General features: G+C 31.5%; 1 protein-coding gene and 1 long non-coding RNA gene across 2 annotated transcripts in view; both read right to left on the reverse strand.

Moving 5' to 3' along the window:
- Positions 1-20,279, reverse strand: part of LOC145333938 (protein diaphanous-like) — a 202,676-nt gene extending 182,397 nt beyond the window's left edge. Inside the window, exon 1 of the mRNA XM_080179195.1 lies at positions 20,027-20,279. Within this exon, the coding sequence (XP_080035321.1) occupies positions 20,027-20,059 (33 nt within the window). The 5' untranslated portion in view covers positions 20,060-20,279. The remainder of the gene's footprint in view (positions 1-20,026) is intronic.
- LOC145333940 (uncharacterized) lies at positions 20,274-21,506 on the reverse strand. The gene is made up of 2 exons (XR_013884657.1): positions 21,369-21,506; positions 20,274-20,322 (listed from the first exon to the last, which is right to left on the reverse strand). It is a non-coding gene; the product is annotated as an uncharacterized LOC145333940 (long non-coding RNA).
- Positions 21,507-25,779: the final 4,273 nt, after the last annotated feature.

Below are 25,779 nucleotides of genomic sequence, written 5' to 3' on the forward strand. Positions count from 1 at the left end.
TCTATTGTTTTCTTTTAATGCATTTGACTAAATGCTTTTAATCAAGAACAATTATATATGTAGCGCGGCAATATCAAACTTCTTTTTAAATCAAAATATATAATTGTTGTGTTGACTTTAGTGTTCTCATGTTTTAGGGATGCAATTAACATAAAAGCTTAGAAAGCATATGACTTATACCTATCATCCATGGTCTAAGTATGACAGTTGTCCTGCTTTAATCCACCCTAATAAATTTAATCTAACTGCTATAATACACTTCGTAAGATACTCTATTTAAATAAGAAACAGACAGACCTAAATATATATCAGCTTCGCTGCTACACTAATATACTGTACAAACAAGATTTATCGCTATATAATCCTTAAACTAAAAGGTACAATTATTTAGTATTTTTAAGGAACTTATCTTAACTCTTCCCAGGATAAATAAATTAAAAAGAATTTTACTGTCGGCACAGCCGTCAAAATATCAAGACATGATTTTTCGGCAGGAATTAAAATCCGTTTGAATTTTAAAAAAGTCTTAAAGAGTTGGTAGTTATTGATTGCATTGTATTATAAACAGCTTTCTGCAGATAAAAAAATGTGCAAATATAAGATTAAACTATTTTTTAGCCCCGAGATGCTGAAAGCTCGGGCTAAAAAATGGTTTTAATAGTAAAATTTAATATTTTTATATTCGTAGAGAACTGGATATAACATGATGCTTTACATAGTTTTTCAGTATAAATGGGAACCGGTTCTAATCCACTGGATATTATTCAGTTTTGAAACTAGAAATTTTATTCTTCTTAGAATTAATAAAATTTAGTTTTTGTGTAGTTTTGAATAAACATTTTGAAGTAAACATCCAGTATTTCACTCTTGTCATCTTAATAAACATTTAAACAACTACTTAATATATTTTTATTTAGGCATTTATTTTATTCTATTTACCCAAGTACTAAAACACAGCTGTAACCCATGGAGGGAGAAGACATTGGACTGTTTATTACATTAGTCCTCAAAGTTTAATATTAACGTTTTCTTATTCGTTAGCTCAACAACTTTGGGGACTTTAGTGAATTTTGATTGGTTGGCTCATAAGTTGAGATACTTAACATTTTATCGGCCATTATCTTATCCCTTTAGATCCCTTGAGAAATGCCACCAGTTTTAATTGCATCTATCAATCAAGTTATTTTGTGGATGGGTAGTTATTCAGGGTCCGTTTTTTGTTAATATTTTAAAAACGGTTTATGTACTGAGTTATACAAACCAAAGAGGTGCCTAAAATTTTAGAATAGGTATTTATCGCATTGTATTGATAAACATTTAATGAAAAAGGGTCATCTCAAAAAACGCCTATCTCAGAAAACGCCTATCTCAAAAAACGCCCATCTCAAAAAACGCCTATCTCAAAAAACGCCCATCTCAGAAAACGCCTATCTCAAAATACGCCTTTTTCATAAAATGCCCACTACATTTAAAAAAAAAATAAAGCCTAATTTATAACTAGCATTTAATAGAATAATAAAATACTTGTCATTCATGATCTCTTATTTAAAACACAAATAAACAGTTACCAAATCAACCAGTCAATATACTATGTAAAAAGAAAGATGAAATGGTAAACTAAAGAGTAGCTGCTATATTAGGAGAATAGGGAAGGTTTAAATAAATGGAAAATGGGGGATAGGAGAAAATTATTGGAGGGAGAACTTATTAGAGGAAAGGGTTTGATTATTAAAGGTAATTCAAAAGTACATCATTTTTGAATCTAATAAAAATATGATGGAATATAGGGAAAATTCATCAACTATGGAAAGTAAAATCTAAAAAAAAATGTTAAATTGCTTTATAATTTATAATAATTATTCTAAACAAATCTTTTTTTTTGAGGAACAGCTATATAATTCTGATAATATTAAAGCATATCATACTCAATAAATAATTTGTATATTATTTGTGTATGTTAATAATTATATAACATGAATCTAAAATTTCTTTTAAGCATAATAAAAACTAGAACAAATTTTTGTGTTTTCCAAACTATTTATCCTTTCCTTACACCCTACCCAAATTTCACAACCCTATTTTGAAATTCACCCAACCCAAATTCCACATTATCTTTATGAATATCTCTTAACAAATTTACTAGGTTTAGTCATGTTTACAATATTTCAACTTGATGTTCTGTTAATTCATGATATAAGGTCAAATGATAAAGAAGATAAATAAGAAGTATGCTTTATACAGCTAATAGTTGTTCATATTATTGTATAAAACTTGGTTGTTTGCAGTAGATATAAAAAATAAAGAAACTTCAAACATGAATTAACTAGGTAAAAGTTTTTGTTATTTAATTGTGATCAATTTTCAAAAAGCAAACCTTTAGTATGTTGTTGCTCAAAATGCTTAAAAAAATAAAAAGTGCCTAAGGAATGTACAAGAGTGACATTATACTTCAGGGATAGATATTTCAATAAGAAGATTTATAATCTACATATTGTACAATATTCACAATACCTTCTTAAACTGACATGTTTTACTACAAGACAATTTTTTAAAATGTAGTAGGCATTTTATGAAAAAGGCGTTTTTTGAGATAGGCGTTTTCTGAGATGGGCGTTTTTTGAGATAGGCGTTTTCTGAGATGGGCGTTTTTTGAGATAGGCGTTTTCTGAGATAGGCGTTTTTTGAGTATAGCCATGAAAAATTATAAGATTAAAACCAGTTATATTAGCCCAGGGGGCCAAAAGGCCTGGACTATTGACACTGGTTTTTATTTTAAAATGTGGAAAATTGTATATAAACGATGCCATACATGATTTTTCAGTATGGCTGAAAACAGGTTCTAATCTAGCATATTTATAATCGGTTTAGAAGCCATTCTGAAAACTATTGTTATGGAGCCAGAGTCGGAGCTGTTAATGTCAGAGCGGCTCCGGCTCCGGGGATAGCTAAAAAATTGGGGGGAAATTTTTACCTTGATTAAACTTAATGTTTAAATTATACAATTTGGAAACCCTTTTAAGTGTTATAAGTCCATTTTTCTCGAAAATTGAACTTTTAAAACCTTCAAAAGTCAAAAATAGACTATTTAAAAAAATATCCTTGATTTTAGGTAGGAGCCAGAGCCGTTATTTTCAGAGGCGACTCCGCAACGCTGCAGTGAAAATATAATTTAAAAGGTTATTTGACCTTGTACTATCTAAACGTGCGTACACTTTCAGTCAACTGGGTGTCTGTCATAACTTTGTGACTAAATATTGTAGACATAGGTTATATATCTTACTTTATATGTTCAAATATGATGAAAGGGTAATTTTTAAGAGTCAGGGTGTGAAAACATAACAACAGCATAGCAATTTAGGTTTTTAATACCATTGCATAGCTTTCGAGGGAAATTGTCTGTAATACGATGCTATATATGATTTTTCAGTATAACTGAGAACCGGTTCTAATCCAGCGGATATTAATCAGCATTTTTAGTATTTGATAAACTATTGGCAAGAAAACAGGGATGAGTGGGACATTAAACTATAAATTACTGGTAACCGAAGTTTCATAACTACGTTATCATATTCGCGATCTCCAAAAATTTGGGCACTTATATTGACTTTCAATTACAGTTTTATGACTAAATTATCTTGTTCGTTAGCTTAAAAACTTTGGGTACTTAAATTGTTTTTTGATTGGTTGGTTCCAAACTATTAGTTTCTAAGCTTTTCTGAGGATATATAACAATTTGTCATCGATTGTCCTATTTCTTAAAATCCATGCAACCCTGCCCTGAACGCCTCCATTTGACTACAAAACCTTTAAAATCTTCGGTCGACTAGTTCAGGGGATCTTTATTGACAAAAAAAAACACAATCCATAAGGCTAAAATTACACGATTGTAAAAACATAATTTTTGGGTGGATGCTGCTAGACCAACATTTTTTTGTGTGTTCATTTTGTCGTTTTTTTTGGAGCGGAAAATTAATTTGATTTACTTTAGATTTTCAGTACTTTGCGATCAAAATGACATAGAAAACACAAAAATATTAATTTGATTATTTTTCCACCTTATAAAAATAGCGGTTACGCTCCTAGAGGCACGAAAAGGTAATAAAATTGTTTTAGTTTGGTATTTTTTCTAGGGGCGAGTTATCTTGAGAATTAGAGGTACCCTCCCCAAAAACAGTTATAAACCATTTCGAGATTTATAAGAACTCAAACAGTCTAGGAGAATCATATCGGTTCAGTGGTTAGCGAGTTCAAAAGCTAATTTTATATAAGTTATTATCATGGACAATAAACCCTTTTAAACCTATTTTAATTGATCTCATAGAATAATAGATGTAGAATATACGTGACAATAGAATATATTATGACAGTAGAAAAATTGACGTTAAATTGCTACTTCCACTGTCATTTATTACTCAGTTCTTTTATCCAGTAGGAGGGGGTGGGGTAGAGGATTTTAGTCTGCTACAAGCTTAACATTTTTAAAGAACATGATAATCTGGTGTAAGACTTAAGTAATAATAAATCCATTATTAGAATCTACTGAAATATTTATAAACTAGTGGCTTCGCCCCTAGCCTCTAGGGGCTTTGCCCCAAGAGGTATAATTACATCTTCTATTACTTACCCAGCAGAACGAATCACAAATTTTCGCACCTACCCAGCAGGAAAACATTTTGCGATTAAATTCGCAAAATTCGTAAAATTCGTAAATTTCGTAAAATTCGTAAAATTCATAAAATTCGTAAAATTTGTAAAAAAAAATGTTTTTTTTTTTGTTTTTAGGGGGGGTTGGGGGTGTCCCACCCCCCAAGAAAATAGCTTAAAACCACCGCAGGACCAATAGGTATATACCCTGAAGAGTAGAATCCAATCGGTTCAGTGGTTACCGAGAACTTAAGCTTCAGACGGACAGACAGACGGACGGACGGAAGGACAGACATCATTCTACTTTGTATTATAGATTGCATATTTATTTGTTAACAACCTTACCTACACTAATTCAATGTTTCAGGAATAAAATTTTGTGTTTTATTTTGCCAAAAGTATCCTGCGTTAACAGGACTCCAAAAAATACTACTTATGTAGGGCGAAGCCGCTAGTATAATTATTAAAATTATTTAAAGTAGTAGGTTTTTTGTCTGAAGTTAAGATCTTCATCTCGTGTACCTTATAATTGATGATTTGGCACCCTAATTATTTTAAAATCCAAATATATACTGCCATGCCTAATAATATAAATTCTAATAAAAATCTAGCAAAAAAAAATTTTAATTATAACAATAACAAAAGCAGTAAATTAAATAAAACTTTGGTAGAATCTTACAAAAGTGTAAACATGAAATATCAAAAACAAATTTGAGACGACTAGCGGCCAAAATTTGAACTACATATAATACAAATTCTGAACAAAATGTAATTTTCCACAAAAAAAAACATTACAATTTCACCAATTAAAAGTCTATAATTGCATTCAACATCAAGGATTTCATGAGCGTAGCTACTCTTTCATTAAAGTTTTGATGTATGTATGTCCAATAAAAATGTAAATGCTAAAAATCTATATTGCCAAATAACTAGGATGTCGTGTTTGAGAGTCAATTTGGACTCAAAGCCGTTTGCTTAGGGAGGGAGGGGCAATTTGAACATCCTAACCCCCTAAATACAATGTGCCCTTTGGAAACTTGAGCCTAGGGGGCGGTGTGGTATTCTTCACTTCAAATAGATAGGGAGGGGACATTAGACTGCAAATGACACTGGTATACTAAGTTTTACAAACTTGTGGTACTTTTATTTAATTGTAAAGGTTGGTTTAAAATTATTGATCAAACATTTCCACTAGGGTTGGGCCGGATATCCGGTGTGGCCGGATATCCGGCCATTTTCAATATCCGGCCGGATACCGGATATTGAAATTATCCGGCCGGATATCCGGCTCTTTAATTTTTTATACTTTACACCAAAAATCTCTGCTTTTTAAAATTTTAAATGGCTATAATTTTCTTATTATTAAAGCTAGAAGAACATTTTTTCTGAACAAGTTTAACTTTATGTAAATTTGCATAAGATTTCTACAGAAATTTTTTTTGCTACTTTAGTATCTGGTAATTTGGCCGGTTATCCGGCCGGATATCCGGTGATTTGGCCGGATAACCGGTATCCGGCCAAAAAAGTATCCGGCCCAACCCTAATTTCCACCAACAATTTTGTTTAGTATCATCATTGGTGATGTATATCAATTTATCGTTCATTGTTCTATTCCTTAACATAACTGACTACAAAATAGATCTTTAAATAGGGCCATTCTAAGGGTTGTGGCTTTATGAGGTGTACAAAAACCAAAAATTCCTATGTCAAACTTCCCACTTTCCGCTATTTACTAGGAGGGTAAAAAAGGGGGGGGGGGCAAATAATGGAGGGGTGGGTACATGAATATAAAAGGTAAATGGACTCGACTTCAAACAAGTAAAACCCTTTACAGAACCTATTAGAAGCTTCACTGTTAAGAAAATTCAAACAAGTCCAGCGATTATTGAGATCTTTTGTTACAGACAAACACACCAACATGCCATTACTATTACCAGTGGCTACGCCCATAAAAGCCTAAACATCAACTTGACTGTTAAGGAGAACCATTTTAATTCAGCGGTTAACGAGATATTTTAATACATACACATAGATACAGACTTCTTGTTACTTTTATATAGAGACCTAACATTTTGCTTAAAAATTACACATTAAAAGTCCATTTTTCACCGGAACTCCTTTCCATAAGCAAAGAAATGAATGATGAAAATCGTTGATTGATTAAATTCATCACAATCAATACATCTTGGTCTGGCTAATTTGATTGAACCAAAGGTGATTTTGGCAGTTGAGTTACAGCAATTTGAGTCAAATTGAAATTGCGCAAAATAAGATACTTTCACTTTGTCTGTGGGCTGTTTTTTAAATTGTCTTATCAATAACGTTTTGTTATTTGTTAGCTCTACAATTTTAGGAACTTTAATTGAATTTTGATTGGTTGGTTCATTAAGTTGGATGCCCAAATGTTTCAACCACTAATTGTAATCTACAGAATAGGTAATTTAGTGTATAGTCATTGGGAATGTACATTAATTTACCGTCCATTGTCTGATCCCTTTAGATTCATTGTTAAAAATACTGAAATGTATTATATTTTACAGTACAATAATAGGATTGTACAATAACTCCATATTTATAGTGATGACTTTTATTTATAGATTGTGAAAATATACATATAATGATCATGACAAATTCACCTCTCTCACACAAAATTGGCATAAGATATCTGCCAAAAGGTCGTAGGGATTGCATCTATGATCTAAGCTATGGTCATGTAAAACTACCAAAACTGCCCTTATTTATAATATTTTATCTAATAATCTTAATGCCAGCTACGCCTCTAGCTTTTAAGATTTTTTAAAGCTAACTACTTCTGAATTTTAATTATAAAAGGAAGATATTTCTTCAACATAAAATAACCTAAATCCTGCACAGAACCAAAGCAATCACACAAATATTTTTTTTTAAAAGTGACATGAAAATCCTTATAATAAAGTAACAGGATGTTTGTCCGTTTGTCTGTACCGAAGGGTCTACCTAACCGCTGAACCAGTATGGTTCTCCTTTACAGGAGAGATTCTCATAGGGAAGGTTAATACATATTTTTGGGAGGGGACCACCACCCTCAAAAGAGAAATCGGCCCTAGAAAAAAAATTCTTTGTATACTTTATTCTTTTTAAATATAAAATAAAATAAAATAAAATATCGAATTTAACTCACCCCTCCTCAAATGCCCCTAGAGGCCTCTAGGGGCAAAACCGCTAGTAAAAATATTTTATTCCTTGAATGTAAAAACATTCATTGATCGATCTTCACGACCATTCGATATTGTGGCAACAGGCCAGGAGGGATATAACTTCTGAATAAAAATTGTTATGCTTACAATTTACAGAAGACAAAAAAAAAGAACAATGCGGTGAAAAAGAGTGATTATGTTAATCTTAAACTTAACTAATATACTAGGTTTTAGCCCGGGGTTGATATTTTCTCAATAATATCTTTAAGAGGTTCAAACAGGCCGTTATCGCGGTCTTACTGGACTTAAAAGTATAACATAAATACCTAAATGTGACACTTTTGATCTAACCTTGATATCAAACCAATAAATGTACATTGTACACAGTGTTAAATCTTATGCTTTGAAGGGGAGTGAATGAATTAGTATTAGATTCTTTATAATAGAGAATTCATCCATTTTAAAAAAAACTTGTTTTCGTTTTATTGGCCCAGAATGGATATTATTTAAGTCCATCTATTTAATCTTCATAATCTATTCAGGGAGGGAGGGGACATGGGACTGTTTTACACTAATCCCCAAAGTTTTATAATAACATTTTTTTTATTCGTTAGCTTAACAACTTTGGGGGACTTTTCATTGGATGCTTCATTAAGTTCAAACGATTCAACCACGAATTTTAATCTACAGAAGGGTTAATTTTTTGTATCATCATTAAAGATGTACATCAATTTATCGGCCAATGTCTTATCCCTTTAGATCCCTGATAGGTTCCATACGTTTTTCATTACTAAGGGTCATTAGAATGAAAATCAATATTGGATATGTGAAAAAAAGATGTATATTCCAATACTCTATATAATGAAAGATGTAAAGGTTTTATGCACATTTGGATTGAATTACAATTCTAAGAGTAATCAGTCACACTAACATTAATAGATTCTATATGATTAGATTGTTGATAATAGTGTAAAAAGGTTGAAGTAAACACGCGTTTTAAAAAGAATAGTTTTCTCGAAAACCGTTGCCTTTTTGAACTGAAATAATAAGTTTTTTTTTGTCTTTTTAATCAAGACAGACGGACAAAAAGCGCAAAATACTAAAAATCTTGACTAAAAATTGCAGCTGTCTATCTAAAATAGCAGCTGAGAAAAGCACATTTCCCAAACAATAAGTTTTTTGTCTTTTTAAGCATGACCGACAGACAGATGCACAAAATAATGTTTAGAGTTGATGCTCACATATAATTGGAATCTAAGCTAAAAATTTCAGCTGTCCATCTCCAATAGCAGCCGAGTAACACATTTCCCCCGTAGCGTTACGGACGGAAGAATTTATTCGCCCCAAAGTTAGTACAAACAGGCCAACGGACCAAGCTATTTATTAGGGTGGGTTCATATCGGAATTAGACAAAGCGGGGATATGCAACAGATAAAATTAACCTTAAAAACATTTCTGACCGAAAAAGAATTTTAAAAAATTGAGTTTTAGAACACGACCACTTAAAAATATAATTCATTACTTATTAGTATGCAAAGACGACATTCAAAAAATTTTTTGAACCAGAACTATGGCTTCATGGTGCTCCCTGGAAAGGCCTTGAGGAGCTGAATCAGGAACTTTTGTCCGTTTCAAAATATCTCGTTCCTAGCCTTAGAAATCACTAAAAAACCAAAATTTTTTAAGGTTTATTGAGAATTGTCCAATTTGTAGAGGTATTTTAGATTTTCTCAGGCTAGGAACGAGATTTTTTGAAACGGACAAAAGTTCCTGACTCAGCTCCTCAAGGCATTTCCAGGGAGCACCATGAAGCCATAGTTTTGATTCAATAAATTTTTGACTCCCATTTACAAATAGCTATACAATTGAATGTCTGGTCGTCAGCGGTTTTAAGACTTAGGATAAATTTTAAATCATCCAGAGGTGTATTATATCTATATAAATTGAGTGCAGATCCCCGCTTTGGCCTCAGAAAAAAAATGTCCAAAATCGACCCACCCTACTATTTATAGAATAGATGCATATTTAAAACATTAATCGCTATCTATCTTTAATATCAGCTGAGAAACACACATTTCCCTTACAGAAATTTAGTCTCCAATAACATTACAAATAGACATACAGACCATGAGTGTTTTGGAGTAGATACATTAAAATAATAAGAAACAAAATACAACTATCAATCTCTTATAACAGCCAAGTAAATTACATTTTTCCCTTAAGACGGAGACAGAAGGACAGCCAGACAATGTGAGTTATCGGGTAGCATTGTTACTGTACATTAAGGTGTCCTGAAACATTCTATGAAACTCTGTTTAAATAAATGAATATAGGCATACTTCCTTGCACATTTAGACACACAAACAATCACACACACATACACACACACACACACACACTTACACACAATCACACACCCACTTACACACAAACACACACATCTTTACACCCATAACTCACAATCAATTGGAAATAAAACACATATAACATAATATAAATCAATCTAAGATTACAATTGTAACAAGGATGACAACATCCATGAAAGCGAAGCGCTGAAACGGTAGGACAAACGGACATTAACACTTGTATAGTGTCAGAACTGAATAATCAGAATATAAATGCATAAGAGTCGATGCAAAATTGTAAGTAAATTTGTTAAAAAAATGCTTGATACAGAATAATGTTTATGGACATACTGACATTTTTTGGACTTAATCATAGAGTTGCTTCGCTTATAATATTTATTTTGTTGTCCCAAGAATCAGTATACAAAAAATCAGATCAATAGGATGATTAGATTATATCAAAATCTGTTGTTAAAAAAGTAAAAAATCAACATGTTTAAAATAGACGTACGGACATTTTGGTAATGATTATAGAGTTGCTACGCTTTCTAAATCGTACCTAACTACTACAAGAATGACCATGCAAAGTTTGAAATCGATAGGACAATTGTAACATGCCTAAATTAACGAAAAAAGCTATCCGTTACGGACGGACGGACGGACGGACCGACCCTAATTATAGAAAAGCTTCGCTTTAAAAACACTAAACTAGAATCATAAGCTTATTGCCTAGTGTACCTACTTAAGATTTTCTAAAAAACTAGTGGTTGTGCCCCTAGCATCTAGGGGGTCTATATTCGAAGGGATACGGAAGGGCAGAAAATTAGCCTAAAACCATACACAGGCTTATTTACAAAAATAAAATAACCATCATCTGACCTATAAGAAGCTTCACCACAAAGGAGAACCATATTGGTTAAGCAGTTAGCGAGATCCTTCGCTACAGCCAAAACAAGATTATTACTTTATATAATAGGAAGACAAAAACAAAGCTTCCCTTAACAGTCGGTCTCTCTACAAGACCTTTATCGACCTCAATAAATATCATAACTAATATAGCTAGAGGTCTTTAAATTTTTGTGTGGTTCTCCTGTTTAACAAATATTTTCTTTTTGACTTAAAACTTTTTTTAAACTCTTTTTTTTTGAGCAGGAAGAATATTTAAATGGGAGTAGGGGGGGGGGGTAAAAACAATATATGTTAATAAAAAGTCTGAAATATTATCAGGATTACTTTTTTTGTAATGAAATTATGATCACTCAATAAAGTGGCCAGAACTGACACATAGCAATAACTGTTATGTATATATTATGTTGATAAAATTATTTCACAAATTTTTGACAGGGAATTTTAAAGCTACTAGTAAGCGCAAAAAGAATTCAAATTAAAATTCAAAATGCTTTAATGATGCGCTTTTATGTGCAGAAATTCTAGTAATTGGTAAGATAAAAGAAATGTTTTCTTGGTTGGTATGTGTGTGTGTTTCAACATACAGTCCCACTTATTAGCATATCAAAAGGTTTTCCATAATTTTAAAGATCTCGGAAAATGCTAGTCCTAATTAGTTGCGTTTTTCATTAGAAATATCTTGGAGTGGTATTAGGCTATTTTTCTAACATCCAAAATTTTCCCCTAAAGGCTAGGGATGATGGAACTAGTCTACACTACAATAAAAAAGTAGTAAGGTTTTTTTTATATGGCAACCTCCAATATTCATGATAATATAAGATAATTTAGTTGTTAGTTAAAACATCTAAGAAAATAATTATCTCTTATCAGTTGAAATACAATCATTGAAAACGCATGTCTACACAATGCTTTCAGGTTTAAATTATCATCCATTGTCCTATCTCTGTGTTTAGTATGCCCATGTTCACACAGAGCCAATTATTCAAATTACAAGCAAAGTAAAAACTATACAATACCATGCAATTCAAAGGTCTAAAGGGATAAGACAATCGCCGATAAATTGATATACATCCCTAATAATGATACACAAAATTATCTCTTCTGTAGTTGAAATTAGTGGTTGAAAAAATTTGAATATGCACTTAATGAATCAACCAATCAAATTCACTTAAGTCCCCAAAGTTGTTAAGCCAACGAATAAGAAAACGTTATCATAAAACTTTGGAGACTAGAATAATAAACAACCCATTGTCCCCTCTCTCCCTGCATGCAACTAAACATGCAATAAATATACTAGAGCTGGATGCATACACTCTTAATCATCCAATAGGAAAACAGTGGAAGAACAATCCGGCCATATTATAGGTTAGAAAGTGTACTTATTTTAGTACAAAAGGAAAGTTATTTTTAAAATTTAATTTACATTATAAATCAGCTATAAATAGTTGAATTTCTTAGGGTAAATAATACCTAATACCGTTTTGCTCGTATAATGTAAAGCACATTACAAAACAGCTATAAAGTCAGCTATAAAGAGTTGTATTTTTTAAGTTAAAGCTAGCTTAAAGGAACCATGCTCCATATTGATGGGAAATTTGACAAGAAGTTTCAGCCTTCTATCTTTTATAGGAACTGAGAAAATCACGTTTTCCCAATTTTGTCTCTAACAGACGTAGAATATCTATCTGTTCTTCTATTTGAAAATAACAGAAGCTTTAACAAGAGAGAAACCAATCAAAGGAATGCAGTATTTTAAATCCTTATAAAATAGTAACAGAATGTCTATCTGTCTGTGTGTGTGTGTAGCTTAAGATCTCGCTAACCGCTGGTTCTACTTTCAAATTTAGCTTCTTATAGCTTAGGTCCAGGGAAGGTTTTCAACTATTTTATTGACATCCTGAGAGAAATCTCCCCTGGCAAAAATCCCACCCCCCACTCAAAAAAAACTAAGATTGAATTTGGAGGGTCGATTTACCCCCTCACACACTCCTTATATTGGTCTCGTTGTTTTAAACTATTAAGAGAACGTTTTAATAAAACTTAATACATGTACGACATGGATCACATGCCATATTTTAAAATTTAGCAGGTATCGAGAGGAATAAGACAATGGCCGATAAGTTAATGTACGTCCCCAATGTTAAAAGTAATACACTAAATTACCCTTTCTGTAAGTTAAAATTAGTGGTTGAAACGTTTAAACACACAACTTAATAAACCAACCAATCAAAATTAAATTAAAGTTCCCAAAGTTATTAAGCCAACGAATAAGAAAACGCTATTAAAAATTTTTGGGGACTAGTGTAATAAACAGCCCATTGTCCAATCTCTCTCTGATTCCCTAGTGTGATATAGACAGACTTACATAAGTTAATGATAGAGTAGACTTAATGTTCAATTCAAAATGCAAACAGATTTTTAAGTATTTATTATATTGGATTAAATGCAGTTTTTGAGTAAATAAGATTATATATTGATACTATATTTAGAAATGATTAAATATGTTAATAAGTCAAAACTACTGATTATTCAAAGCTGGATAGTTCTGAAGTAGCAGGATGTCTGTCTGTATATCAGGACACCAAACAACAGGATGACTGTCTGTTTAATTAATACAATGTATTAATTAACTATGCACTTTGAAGGGGTAGAATATCTGCCTATGCAAACTATATAAAGTAGTAGGATGTCTGTAAATAGCTGTATTGGTCTTAATAAAGACTCGACCCCAAACCAGATAATGTTCTGTGTTAGGACTCTCAATATCAACTGACTTAAATATATTTTCTCTTTATTCTTTCTGAGAGCAATTAAAGAGTAATCAAGAGTAAACTTAAATATATGACATCACAACATAAATATATGACACTAGCTATTAGACAAGAATGCTCGCTGATTCATTCAGAACTCATCAATTAGTATCTAATGAAAAAGCAAGGATTGCAACATCCATAAGTAGCAAAGTCATGAATGGAAATTGGAGCGTTTGTTACCAAAAAAAGATTTATTGGAGAAAAATCACGAACCTTAAAAAATAGCACGACTGATAGACCGACGAACATAGTAAATTACATAGGGATGATTAGACGTATAATGAATTTTAACACAAACAATAAGCCGTCAATCTTGAATATCAGCTAAAAAATCACATTTTCTCCGACAAAGTGTATGAATGTCCTGAAAGATCGCACAAACCACTAAACCGACGCATGACCAAAGCTACCACCTATCTACCAAATGTTTGTATTATGGTCACATTTAAGACACACACACACAGTTCAGTGTTGCTATGGCAGATTGCTGAACTACTAGTTTTACGCAAATTACACATTCGGCCCCATATTAATCAGGGAAAAAAGGATGAGAAAATAGTAAATTAGTAACTCAGGGTTGTCTAAAGGGGGGGAGGGGAGGGTTATTTGACCACCTCAAACGAATTTAAGGTTGTATCATTTTACCCCCAATAAAAAGCTTAGACATCCTTGAAGTACTTTCAACCAATAAATAAGCAAGTAGTCTTTTAGCAATATATGCCACTTTTCCCTTAAGTCATCGAGTAGCTGCGCTAAGATAATTTATGTGTGAGGGATTTATTTATTTTCAAATAACTTATCGCTGAATCACTGATTTGATTGAATTTTTATGCCCATATTAAAAATTGAACTCCGTTAGGTATTCATTGTAACTTCTGCTTTTTAAAACTTACCTAAAATTGAAATTGATTAATAATAAATTCTTTTTACTGTTCACTTCTGGGAATCAACATATCCTACTACCTTTAGCCATATACCTTTCTTCTTAGTGACTTTTAGGTTTGTTAATACTTCTAGGGGCAGTAACACCACTAAATCAATGATCTAGGGCATTACCAAACAACAGATCGTGTAGTAGCATTGAAATGATAGGTTGTCTTAAAGGTGTTGGGTTCGAATCTACGCCAAACCTACGTCATTAGGAGCGATCGAAGTTAAACATGGAAAACATACGAAAAAGTTAAAACGTAATTTTTTAAAATCTTCAAAACATTTCTTTAAAAATGCGGCGCTAATTTATCAACTTAAATATACACACTTTGAAATATGAAAACATGTGTAATAAAATACTGTTAATTAGACATGCAAAAAAAGGCCTTTAATTGGAATATAATGTGCTCTGTTTTTTTAACTAGCACAGCTACTGAATGGCTATGCTAAGTAATGTCCGTGCGTCTGTCTGACAGTCATATTATCTCACTTTAATGACGCACTAGCCATAAACAAAGAAAAACATAATATTAAATGTGCAAAAGAACGTAGAGTTATGTCTTTTACTCACAAGTTTTAAGTTAAAATTTTTTATTTTGTTTTTATATCATTAACTTGTTGTTCAAGGACGTCCAAGCTTTTTCATTTTTTTCGGGGGGGGCGGGGTAATCACCCCTTTATCCCCCCCATTGGACGCCCTTGTTGTTGTTGCTGCGATCTAATGGACAAAATTATTCTTGTTTAGTTTTTACATATGGGGTGTTGAAAATTGAAATATTCAATATGGCAAAAATTAAATTATCAAAATAACAGTTTCAGATCTAAATTAGGCAAAGAAATGGATATTTTATATAAAAAAAACTTTTTTGAAGATCAAAAATAACCATGCCTTTTTATATTATGATAACTTGATATAAGGGGACATTTGGCTGTTTATTACATTAGTCCCCAAAGTTTTGTAAAAGCGTTTTCTTTTTCTTTGTGTACAATAATTTAATTTCTATTGGTTGGTTTAATAGGATGAGTGTCTAATCGTTTCAACCACTAATTGTAATCTACATAAGTAACTTTATGTATCATCATTGAGGATGTACATCAACTTATCGGCTATTGTCTTATCCCTTTAGATTTCTGATACCAAGTTATGTATCAAATCTAAAAGATTTAAAGCTCTATTGTTTGAAAAATTTGGTTGTCCAATTATGGATGTTGTAACCCTTGTTAACTTGACAACTTACATAATGTTAACAGCTATAACTAACACTTTTAATATGAACTAGCGGCTACGCCCCTAGAAGATTCTAGGGGCATTTAAGGTTGGAGAGGAGAAAAAATGACATCATCCCATTTTAAATTTGAGTTTCAAAAGAGTAAAAAAATAATTGAAGGGGGGGGGGTGAAAACATCCTCCCCTAAAATAGTTTTAAAACTTCCCAGGACCTATAAGAAGCTTCACTGTAAAGGAAACCAATATCGGTTCAGCGGTTAGCGAGATCCTTCGGGACAGACAAAAAACACTTACTACTTTATATAATAGGATTAGTATACCTAATATTCAGGGATACGGACATGGCAATGGATTTAGAATATACGTGGATATTATGACAGGGGAACAATTTAGCTTACTAACAAGGAACTCGTTTATTGGTCAGTTTGTCCTCCAGTAGGAGGGGAGGAATTGGGGTAGAGGGGAAACGTTATTTTAGCCCGCTGCAAGTTGTTTTAGTGTTTATTACACTAGTCCCCAAAGTCTTAATATAAAGTCTTAGTCATAGGCTTAACAATCCTGGGGACTTTTGGTTTTAATGTAATTTTGTGTATCATCATTGGGAATGTACTTGTTTTGTTATACCTACACATTTTAGATGTTTTAAAACACCCAGACAACTAGCGTTTTATTAATCTTATAATCTAAATGTCAAACGTGTAATTATAACAATCTAAAAAGTGGCTAGTGTCATTAAATAAATGGAATAATCACTTTATACCTACAGGAATTAATAGACAGGTATGTACAGTATTAAAAATTCTATATAATAAAGTATTTCTCTATAAATGCATGGTAAGACCTCATAAACGTATGACTGGTTCAATAATTATAAGGATAGTTTTACATGAGTCCAGGAAGGTTTTAGGCTATTAGGCATGTTAATTGCTTAAAACCAGCTAATATTCAGAATAAAAATTGTAGACATTCTTGTTTATTGTTGGATTTGCAATCTTAAATACGTAACTTGTATTTAAATAGTTATCTGTTACAGCTACTGCTATAGTTCTTAAGGATATAATTGTACCTGTTACTTTAATTTAAGGGTAATAAATATGAAATCATTTTAACATCATATAACTTTTTTTTAGGATAATAAGATGTGGTTGAGGAGTTCTAAAATTGATATATTGAAAGAAATGTACGTTTAATTTAATACTGATAAAATCCGTAAAAATCGAATAGAAAATAAAATGAAAGTCAAGAACTATTCTAAGGCAGGCTAAAGTCTAGTTCCCCCAAAATGCCCTTAATCCTTTTAAAGTGAATTGTGACAAAAAAGATGTTTATTGTCTTTAAAAATGAAAAAGACTAGAATCAAGGAGTAGCTGCGCTCTCAAACTTTTGAAGAAGGTGTAAACGTTTTTTTGAGCGATGGTAATTCTTTTTGGCATCAGCCGTAAAATAAGAGGGCGGCAAACATAACCCTTTATGTATGGGAATTTTTTAACCCTTTGTGGATTTCTTTCCTTTGAATGAAATAGGCAAAACAGGACAGGATAAAATTCACGAGGCGTCTTACATACTCATACAGACATTGAAATGTGCATGTGATTGAAAGTTAGAAAAGAGGAATAAATAACTTATTAGCATGCAAAGTTAAGACTTCTAGACAAATGTAATGTTATCAAAGAGTCTGGCGGATGATGGTTTCAATAAAACTTGAAGATTTTACCCCTTAAATCTTGTACGAGTCAATGGTTGTTTGAAATATTTTTGTGCACACACACAGAAATCTAACTATTTTGGCAGAATGTCTGTCTGTCTGCCAGTGTGTATCGAAGGATCTAGCTTACCGCTGAACATATGCGAATCTATTTTACAGTGAAGCTTCTAACGGATCCTTCCAATAGAATTCACATCTAAAAAAATACCCCCCTCAATAACATTTTTTTCATTTTCTTTTTAGGACTAAACTCGAAAGTGGTGGAGAGACAACTTTCCCCTTCTCTCAAATACCCCTAGTGACCACTTGGGGCGTAGTTGCCGGTAGGCAATTAAATAGGAAAGATATACTCATATAATCATTTTTAAATCCATGCTTTGTAAGGAGGCTTTGTTTTAGACCTTAGTTGTAATGGGGGAAAAAACCAAGCAACCTAACAAATTGATGTTTAAGGCACCCTATAAAAAAAGGACGCCCACACACACAAAATTGAATAAAACCTTGTTTTAAGAATTGCACATACAAGAGATTGGATTATATAGAATAAGTAAAACCCGAAGGTAAAAGAATATTTTTAAAGCAAGGATATTCTAATTTTTACTTTCTATAGGATGTAAAAGACAAGTAGATTCCAAAACTTATGTGAATTTTGAGAATATTTAAATTTTCGTGGTAATTTGATTAGAGAATATCACCGAGAAAATAGCTAAAAACCTGCCAAGAACAAGCAAGAAAGGAACATCAATCAATTCAGCTGTCTAAAAGATCTTACAGTTATTTACAGATATTCAAGTTCAACCCCTAGCACTACAGAACACTACCTACACTCTTAACAACAAAAAATCGTCCAAACATATAAAGATATCGAACCCAGGGATCTAGTGGGATAAGACAATGACCAATAAATAGTACATCCCTAATGATGATACACAAAATTTATACCTACAGTAGGTTACAATTAGTGGTTGAAACGTTAGGAGGCTCAACTTAATGAATTAACCAATCAAAATTGAATGTCCCCAAAGTTGTTAAGCTAACGAAAATGACAACGATGTAATAAAATTTTGTGGACTAGTGTAATAAACAGTCCAATATCCACTTCCTCCCTGTATCGAACCCCTATACCCCCATTTGATCATTCTATGTAAACTAAACTTTTCTCTGTGTGTACATATTCAATTCTTCATAGCATTCAGCTACAAATCAAGAATTAGATGGATGATAACAAATATGCAAACACGCTTGCAGCAAAGATACTCTATAAGGAAGGTAGGATTATTATTATGTCTATCTCGTTGTCCCTGTCCAGATGTCTAGTACATTTAGAAACACTAGTGGTATCGCCCTTATTTTATTTTAAATTTTTTTTTTTGATGGGGATTATTTTTTCTGGGGCGATTTTTATTAGGAATGTGGTGGTATCCTCTCCCAAAACAGTTATAAAACTTTCAAGGACCTATGAAAAGCTACTCTGTAAAGGTTCTTTGGTTAGCGAGATCCTTCGCGACAGACAAAAAAAGATTACTATATATAAAAAGAGGCTAATATTTGAATATAGCTTCCTAGAAATAGGTAAGAGAAATAAATATTAAAACTACAGAAAATAGCTTAAAGCATTGCAAAGACACTTGTGAGCTCTGAAAAACACATCATAATTGAACTAGGTACAGGTTTGGGAGATAAATTTTTTCTAACAAATCCTTACTGCTAAGTTCTTAAAAATATGACATTTGAAACATACCTAATTTGTCATAGCATATGTATGTATTTTGTACATAGGACAAAATATTTCTAAATTAAATTGATAATAGTGTCATTTATACCAGGGATCTAAAGTAGTGTGTTTTATACCAGGGATCTAAAGTAGAGTCATTTATACCAGGGATCTAAAGTAGTGTGTTTTATACCACAGATCTAAAGGGATAAGACTTAGACAATGGCAGATAAATTTACGCATTTCCCCAATTATGATACACAAAATTACTCCTTTATGTCGATTACAACTAGTGGTAAATAATTTTTTTTTATCATGGAAAGAAAACTAAGTAACGGGTTTCGTGTATTTTCACAATAGATTTTCTCTTATTTTTAGCAACACGGTCCCAATTTCCTAACCCTGTCATTTACCTAACCTATCAAAAGCTACTGTGAAAATACAACGAACCCCGCTACTTCGTTTTCCTTCAATGATCCGTTATTTTTATTTAACCTTGGTTGACGGTTGGTCATAGCCTAATTATAAAATAGCTGCGCTACTATAAATCATATTTCCTTACCATGCCTTTCTTTGATTTATCCTTTGCCGACATGTCTACTCTATATTTATACTATTCAGTTACACTTTTTGATTCTATTCTAATAAGGTAGATAGATTACTTTATAATTCTATACAAGTTTTGATTTTTGTTTCACTATAATATACACAAATTTATATTACATTTTAACTTAAAATTAAACTTTTAACTTTATAATATTTGTATTCACTAAAACAGCTGATTTGTCTACACTGTAACATTTTATGTATTTTCTGAAATAGAATTGAACAACTTAAAAAGTGATGATGAGCGACTAACTATGAATGAAGAAAGGGCGGATTCCAAAGTTTTTTTTTGTACATGAAGATCACAGAACTACCCAAAGTTGAGTCTACCCTCAAATGAATTCCAAGTTCAAAGATGCCTTTTAAAGAGATACTTCCATAGTTGAGTCTGCCCTCAAATGAATTTCAAGTTTAAAGATGCCTTTTTAAAGAGTAAGTTCAATAGTGTATTTAAGATACCTCTTTTAAATTCAAACCTACCCCTATTTGAAACTAAACATCTTAAACTGAAACAAAACAAAAATATACTAGTCTAAATGTTTTTAAATAGTGGCGTGCACAGCGATTCACTAGGGGTGTGTAAAACCATTTGGGGGTGAAAAAGGAAAGAAATTTTCTCGTATTCATTCGAATCCGGTGGATAGGAACCGGTTCTACTTCTCATCCATACGAAAAAACTAATTCTAGCATCGTATTATATCCAGCTTTCTACGAATATAAAAATGTACAATCATAGGATTAAAACCAGTTTTTTTTATTCCACGCCTTTGGCACCTCGGGGCTAAAAAAAACTGGTTTTAATTTTATAATTGTACATTCTATATCCGCGGAAAGCCGTTTATAATACGATGCGAGAAATAACTATTCCTAACCTCAATTTAAGGGGGGTGTTGACACCCTTATACAATACAGCCCTCTAACGCAAGCTACAGGTTTCAACTAATTTTTCAGGGCTTCGGTCACAATAAAAAAGAAATATTTTGCTTCTTAAATTAAACTAAGCTAAAAAAGGTTATGGCTCGATTTTCTTATTTTAAACTTGCTTGTAGGTAGAATGTATTTTCCCGTATCGCTTCGAAACCGACTAATATCAAGTGGATTAGAACCGGTTCTCAGCCATACTGAAAAAGTATTACATCAAATTTTCTACGAATATAAAATGTAAGGTTAAAACCAGCTTTTTTTTAGCCCTGAGATACCATTGTACATTATTATATCCGCGGAAAGCTGACTTTCTAACTTGATTTGTAGGCAAAATTATTTTAAGATGTTCTGTGATCTTAAAGTAGCAATAAGACCTTAGAATCCAACCTCTGTAAGTGAATGACTAGATATTTAACTAAGAAGTGTTGATATTAAGTAAACAAGATTAACAAGGATGCCAAAAATAACAAAACATAAAAACAGAGTTATCAAAATTTAAAAAAGATATAACAAAAAATTTAAAAAATAATAACATAGAATATAGAAAATCATATTTCTCGAAGGAATTAAGGTTTCTACGACATAAAATAGGAGTATTTCTAATTCTTTATGAGTAAGAATAAAAAAATTCTACCTAAATAAAATAAGCTAAAAAGGTTTTTTAATGTTTAAGAAATAATTAGTGGAAAAACAAAAAATAATAAAAAAACACGTTAAACACAAAACAAAAAATAAAATTACATGCAACACAAAACAGAAAATAATAAAATTAACAATTATAAAAAAAAGAGAAATAGAGTATATTATTGACATGCAAAAATAAAAAAAGTCAAAGCTTGATTGTAAATAGACAAAACTGCATTTTTATTTTTTTAAAGCATTTATTTTAGGCAAATTTATTTCTTTTACATTTTTATTCATTAATTTTTCTTAACAGTTTAATTCAACACATTAATAGTACAATTTTGATGAAAATGAAATAAAAACATGAAAATGAATGTAATTTTTTTAATTTGGTTACTTTTTACAAAAGTTTTTAATGGCCTCTAAAAAGTAAGGAATTTTGGTAGAATCACTTATAATGGTAAAAGGACCACTTTAAGCCCCGCTCTCCAATATTACAAAGGGGGAGGTAGGTTGTGCTAAAATTCCGTAAAAGTAAGTTTTAGGGCTTAAAACAGTAGTAGAATGATAATATTTACTAAATATGTGTATTCCTTATTGAGAAGAACTATAGACAAAAAAAAGGAATACACATATTTAATGAATATTATGGTTCTTCTACTGTTTTTAAGCCTTAAAACTCGCACCTTTACGGAATTTTAGCACAACCTATCTACCCCTTTTTCATAACAGTTTAATTCAACACATTAATAATACAATTTTGATGAAAATGAAATAAAAACATGAAAATGAATGTAATTTTTTATCTTTGGTTAATTTTTACAAAAGTTTTTAATGGCCTTCAAAAAGTTAGGAATTTTGGTAGAATTACTTAAGATAAAAGGACCACTTTAAGCCCCGCTCTCCAATATTATAAAAAGAGGGGGGGGGGGGGGGGGGTAGGTTTTGACAAAAAATAAGAAATACACATATTTAGTGAATATTATCATTCTACTACTGTTTTTAAGCCTTAAAACACACACTTTTACGGAATTTTAGCACAACCTACCTCCCCCTTTGTAAAATTTGAGTATTTAAGCACCTTAAGTTAAAGTATAAATGTAAAGTAGACGTTTGAAATTATTTTTTTATATTGATATTAATCCTACTAAAATATCAAACCTTTATCCTTCTTTCAAAAGATTAGATTATGTATGGTCCATTTAGGAGAGAGGGGTTAAACCTCCCTACGGAGACTCGACTAGAAAACACTATTCAATGATGAAGGGAGTTTGAGTGGTTCTTTACCAAAATAAGTAATTCTCCATTTTTAGTTTGTGATATGTTACCGTAAGATTTAATTAAAATCATGAAAATATTAAGTTTTAATACTGATCATTACAATATTACTATTCTAATATAAAAACATCAAGATATCAAAGGCAAAACTTGTTTCTATTTCAAATAAGGCAAAACTTTATGATTAAACTTTAATATAACTGTCAAACACATTTTTAACATTAAAGCAAAAACTTTAAAAGAAAGGAGTTGTTTTACCGATTTGTCGTAATTAATTTGTTGGGATTAAATTTTGACCTAGAAAATGTTCAAAGCTGCAACTTCATTGACTTGTGACTCAGATGTAATAAAAATGCCTATTAGTAAATTAAGGTGCTTTAATAGTTATTTCTCGTATCGTATTATAAACGGCTTTCCGCGGATATAGAATGTACAATTTAAGATTAAAACTAGTTTTAGCCCCGTGGTGCCGAAGGCACCGGCTAAAAAAACTAGTTTTAATCTTATGATTGTACATTTCTATATTCGTAGAAAACTGGATATAATACGATGCTAGACATAGTTTTTTTCGTATTCATGAGAACCGGTTCCTATCCACCGGATTCAAATGAATACGAGAAAATGAATTACGACAGATGGGAAAAACCTCCCTTAAACTTGATAAAGCCTACAAATCTAGGCAAAAAAGATATTAATATAATTTTCCAAATGAATCATTAATTGATTGCATGTTTATTTGGTTCTTTAAATTATCAGTAATAACCCCCAACTCTCCCATTAAAAATTCACCAAAGTTTTTATTCATTAGGACAATAAAAATGTTTAAACTAATAATTCCGCACTATCAATTAAATTATATAAATGATGAACGTCAACCTAAGCACTAAGTATCATTATTATTTTATATCAAGTGTGTGTGTGTGTATGTGTGTGTTGTAATAATAGATTTTGATAACTAGAGTGGTGGTAAACTGATTTCAGTAATCATTTGCCCTATGCACAAAAATTATGGACTGGGCAATACAATAACAAGCCACAAAGCATGTGACATTTTTACATGGAGCACTAAAAAGATTAGCGTTAACATTATTGGGCGTTTTAATTGAAAAACCTAGAAGAACTTTGAAAACATGGAAAAAAATACATTGAAAAGAAATTTAAACACTTATCTTAATGGGAAACGCTAAAACCTTCCTAGTTCTTGTAAAATTGTTGATTTTTTTAAACCTAAAGGTTTAAATACTATGGCACAACTTTAAGAATAAATTTTGATATTTGAGAAAACAGGAAAATCGAACTGACAAATAAATGAGGTCCATAATAGTATGCTAAGTTGACGAAAAATTTAACCCAGTCAATATATCCACGTATATCCTATATCCATTGACATGAATGATGTTTTTGATATAAAAAAAAGTGAAGGGACGCCATGCTGTCTTATAACTCTATTGTAAAAGTGAAGAAACATCTGTTTAAAAGAGTTTAAATTCAGATTAGGGTGTTCAAAAAAAAACATTAGTGAGTAATAAAAAAAATCCATGAAAATATAATCAAAGAAAGTGTCATTTAGGAATTTTGGAAGATTTTTAAAAATAAAAAATATATTTTTTAAAAGCACCCTTACAAAAATGATAGATGATTGAATTTAACAATAGATATTATTAATATTGATGATGTCAAATGTCAGGGGGGGGGGGATAGGACAATGGCGTTTTAAACTAATTCAGCACTTATTATTTTTCTTAAACTTAAAAGTCAATACAAGACTGATTTTACTACATAATGAATAAGGGGGGGGGGCGGGGGGGGGGGAGGGAGGAGAGAATCCCTGTCAAATAAATTCTAGTAAAGTACAATATATTCAATTCATCCTTATATTAAGAACAATCAAAGTAGGCAGGTGGCATTTTACTTTACTAGATTTTTTTTCTGGATAGATTTTCTAGAAGCGAATCTGCTATATAAATAAAGTCCAAATAACATGAGAAAGCTTAGGCAAAAAAAGATTTCCTCGGCTGATATTTTAGATAAGAGACATTTACAAGGAATAGGGAGATAGTAGTCATCTGTCTGACTTTTTAATAACTCCTATAGAGTATAACAGGGACAGTTCAATGAAAGATGAATAAATCGCATCTCAATTCTCATGGTAAAATTGTATGCCTGGATTTAAAACACGAAAAGAAATGGATTTAGGATATTAGTGTATAATATGACATAGAAAAAATTGTTGTAAATTTAGGTTGCTAGTTCCACTGTCAATCTTTGGTCAGTTTGTTGATGGGAGGATGGGGTAAAAAGGCTAATGGGAGGATCGTTAATTTAGCCTGCTCACAATTAGTGTACATGATAATCTGGTGTAAGATCCATGTAATAATAAATCCATTTAAGAAGATATCTTATATCTTTTATCTTTTTTTCATGATTTCAAAGGTTATATCAAGATAATTAAAAATCAAACAACTAATATAAAACATAACATTATTTGGGTCAAGTGCAGTTCGAGGCAAAATGTTTCTGGTTACGAATATCTCCAAAAATCTATAAACTTTTAAGGTTGCTAGCTGCCAAACGGAGGAGCTTATAGATTATAAGAAGGCCTATAAATAATATGGAGAAGTCATAAATAAATAAAGCACAATTATCTCGCAGTGCACATAAATGTGCAAAAAAAATTTACGCGACTTTTCTTCAGTGAAGCTTTCTCTTTGTATTATTGGATCTTGGCTATTAAAGATTATTTGTAGGCCTTCTTATGCAGCTTCAAAAGGAGTACGAGCATGATATGTACGTTTAGCCGTTAGCAGCCTTTTAAATTCATAGATTTTGCCAGGAACATTTTACCGTGAACTGCACTAGATCCCATTATTTATATTTTTATAG

The sequence above is a fragment of the Acartia tonsa genome, chromosome 12, assembly GCF_053477335.1.
Source record: "Acartia tonsa isolate MP-2025a chromosome 12, ASM5347733v1, whole genome shotgun sequence".
NCBI lineage: Eukaryota > Metazoa > Arthropoda > Copepoda > Calanoida > Acartiidae > Acartia > Acartia tonsa.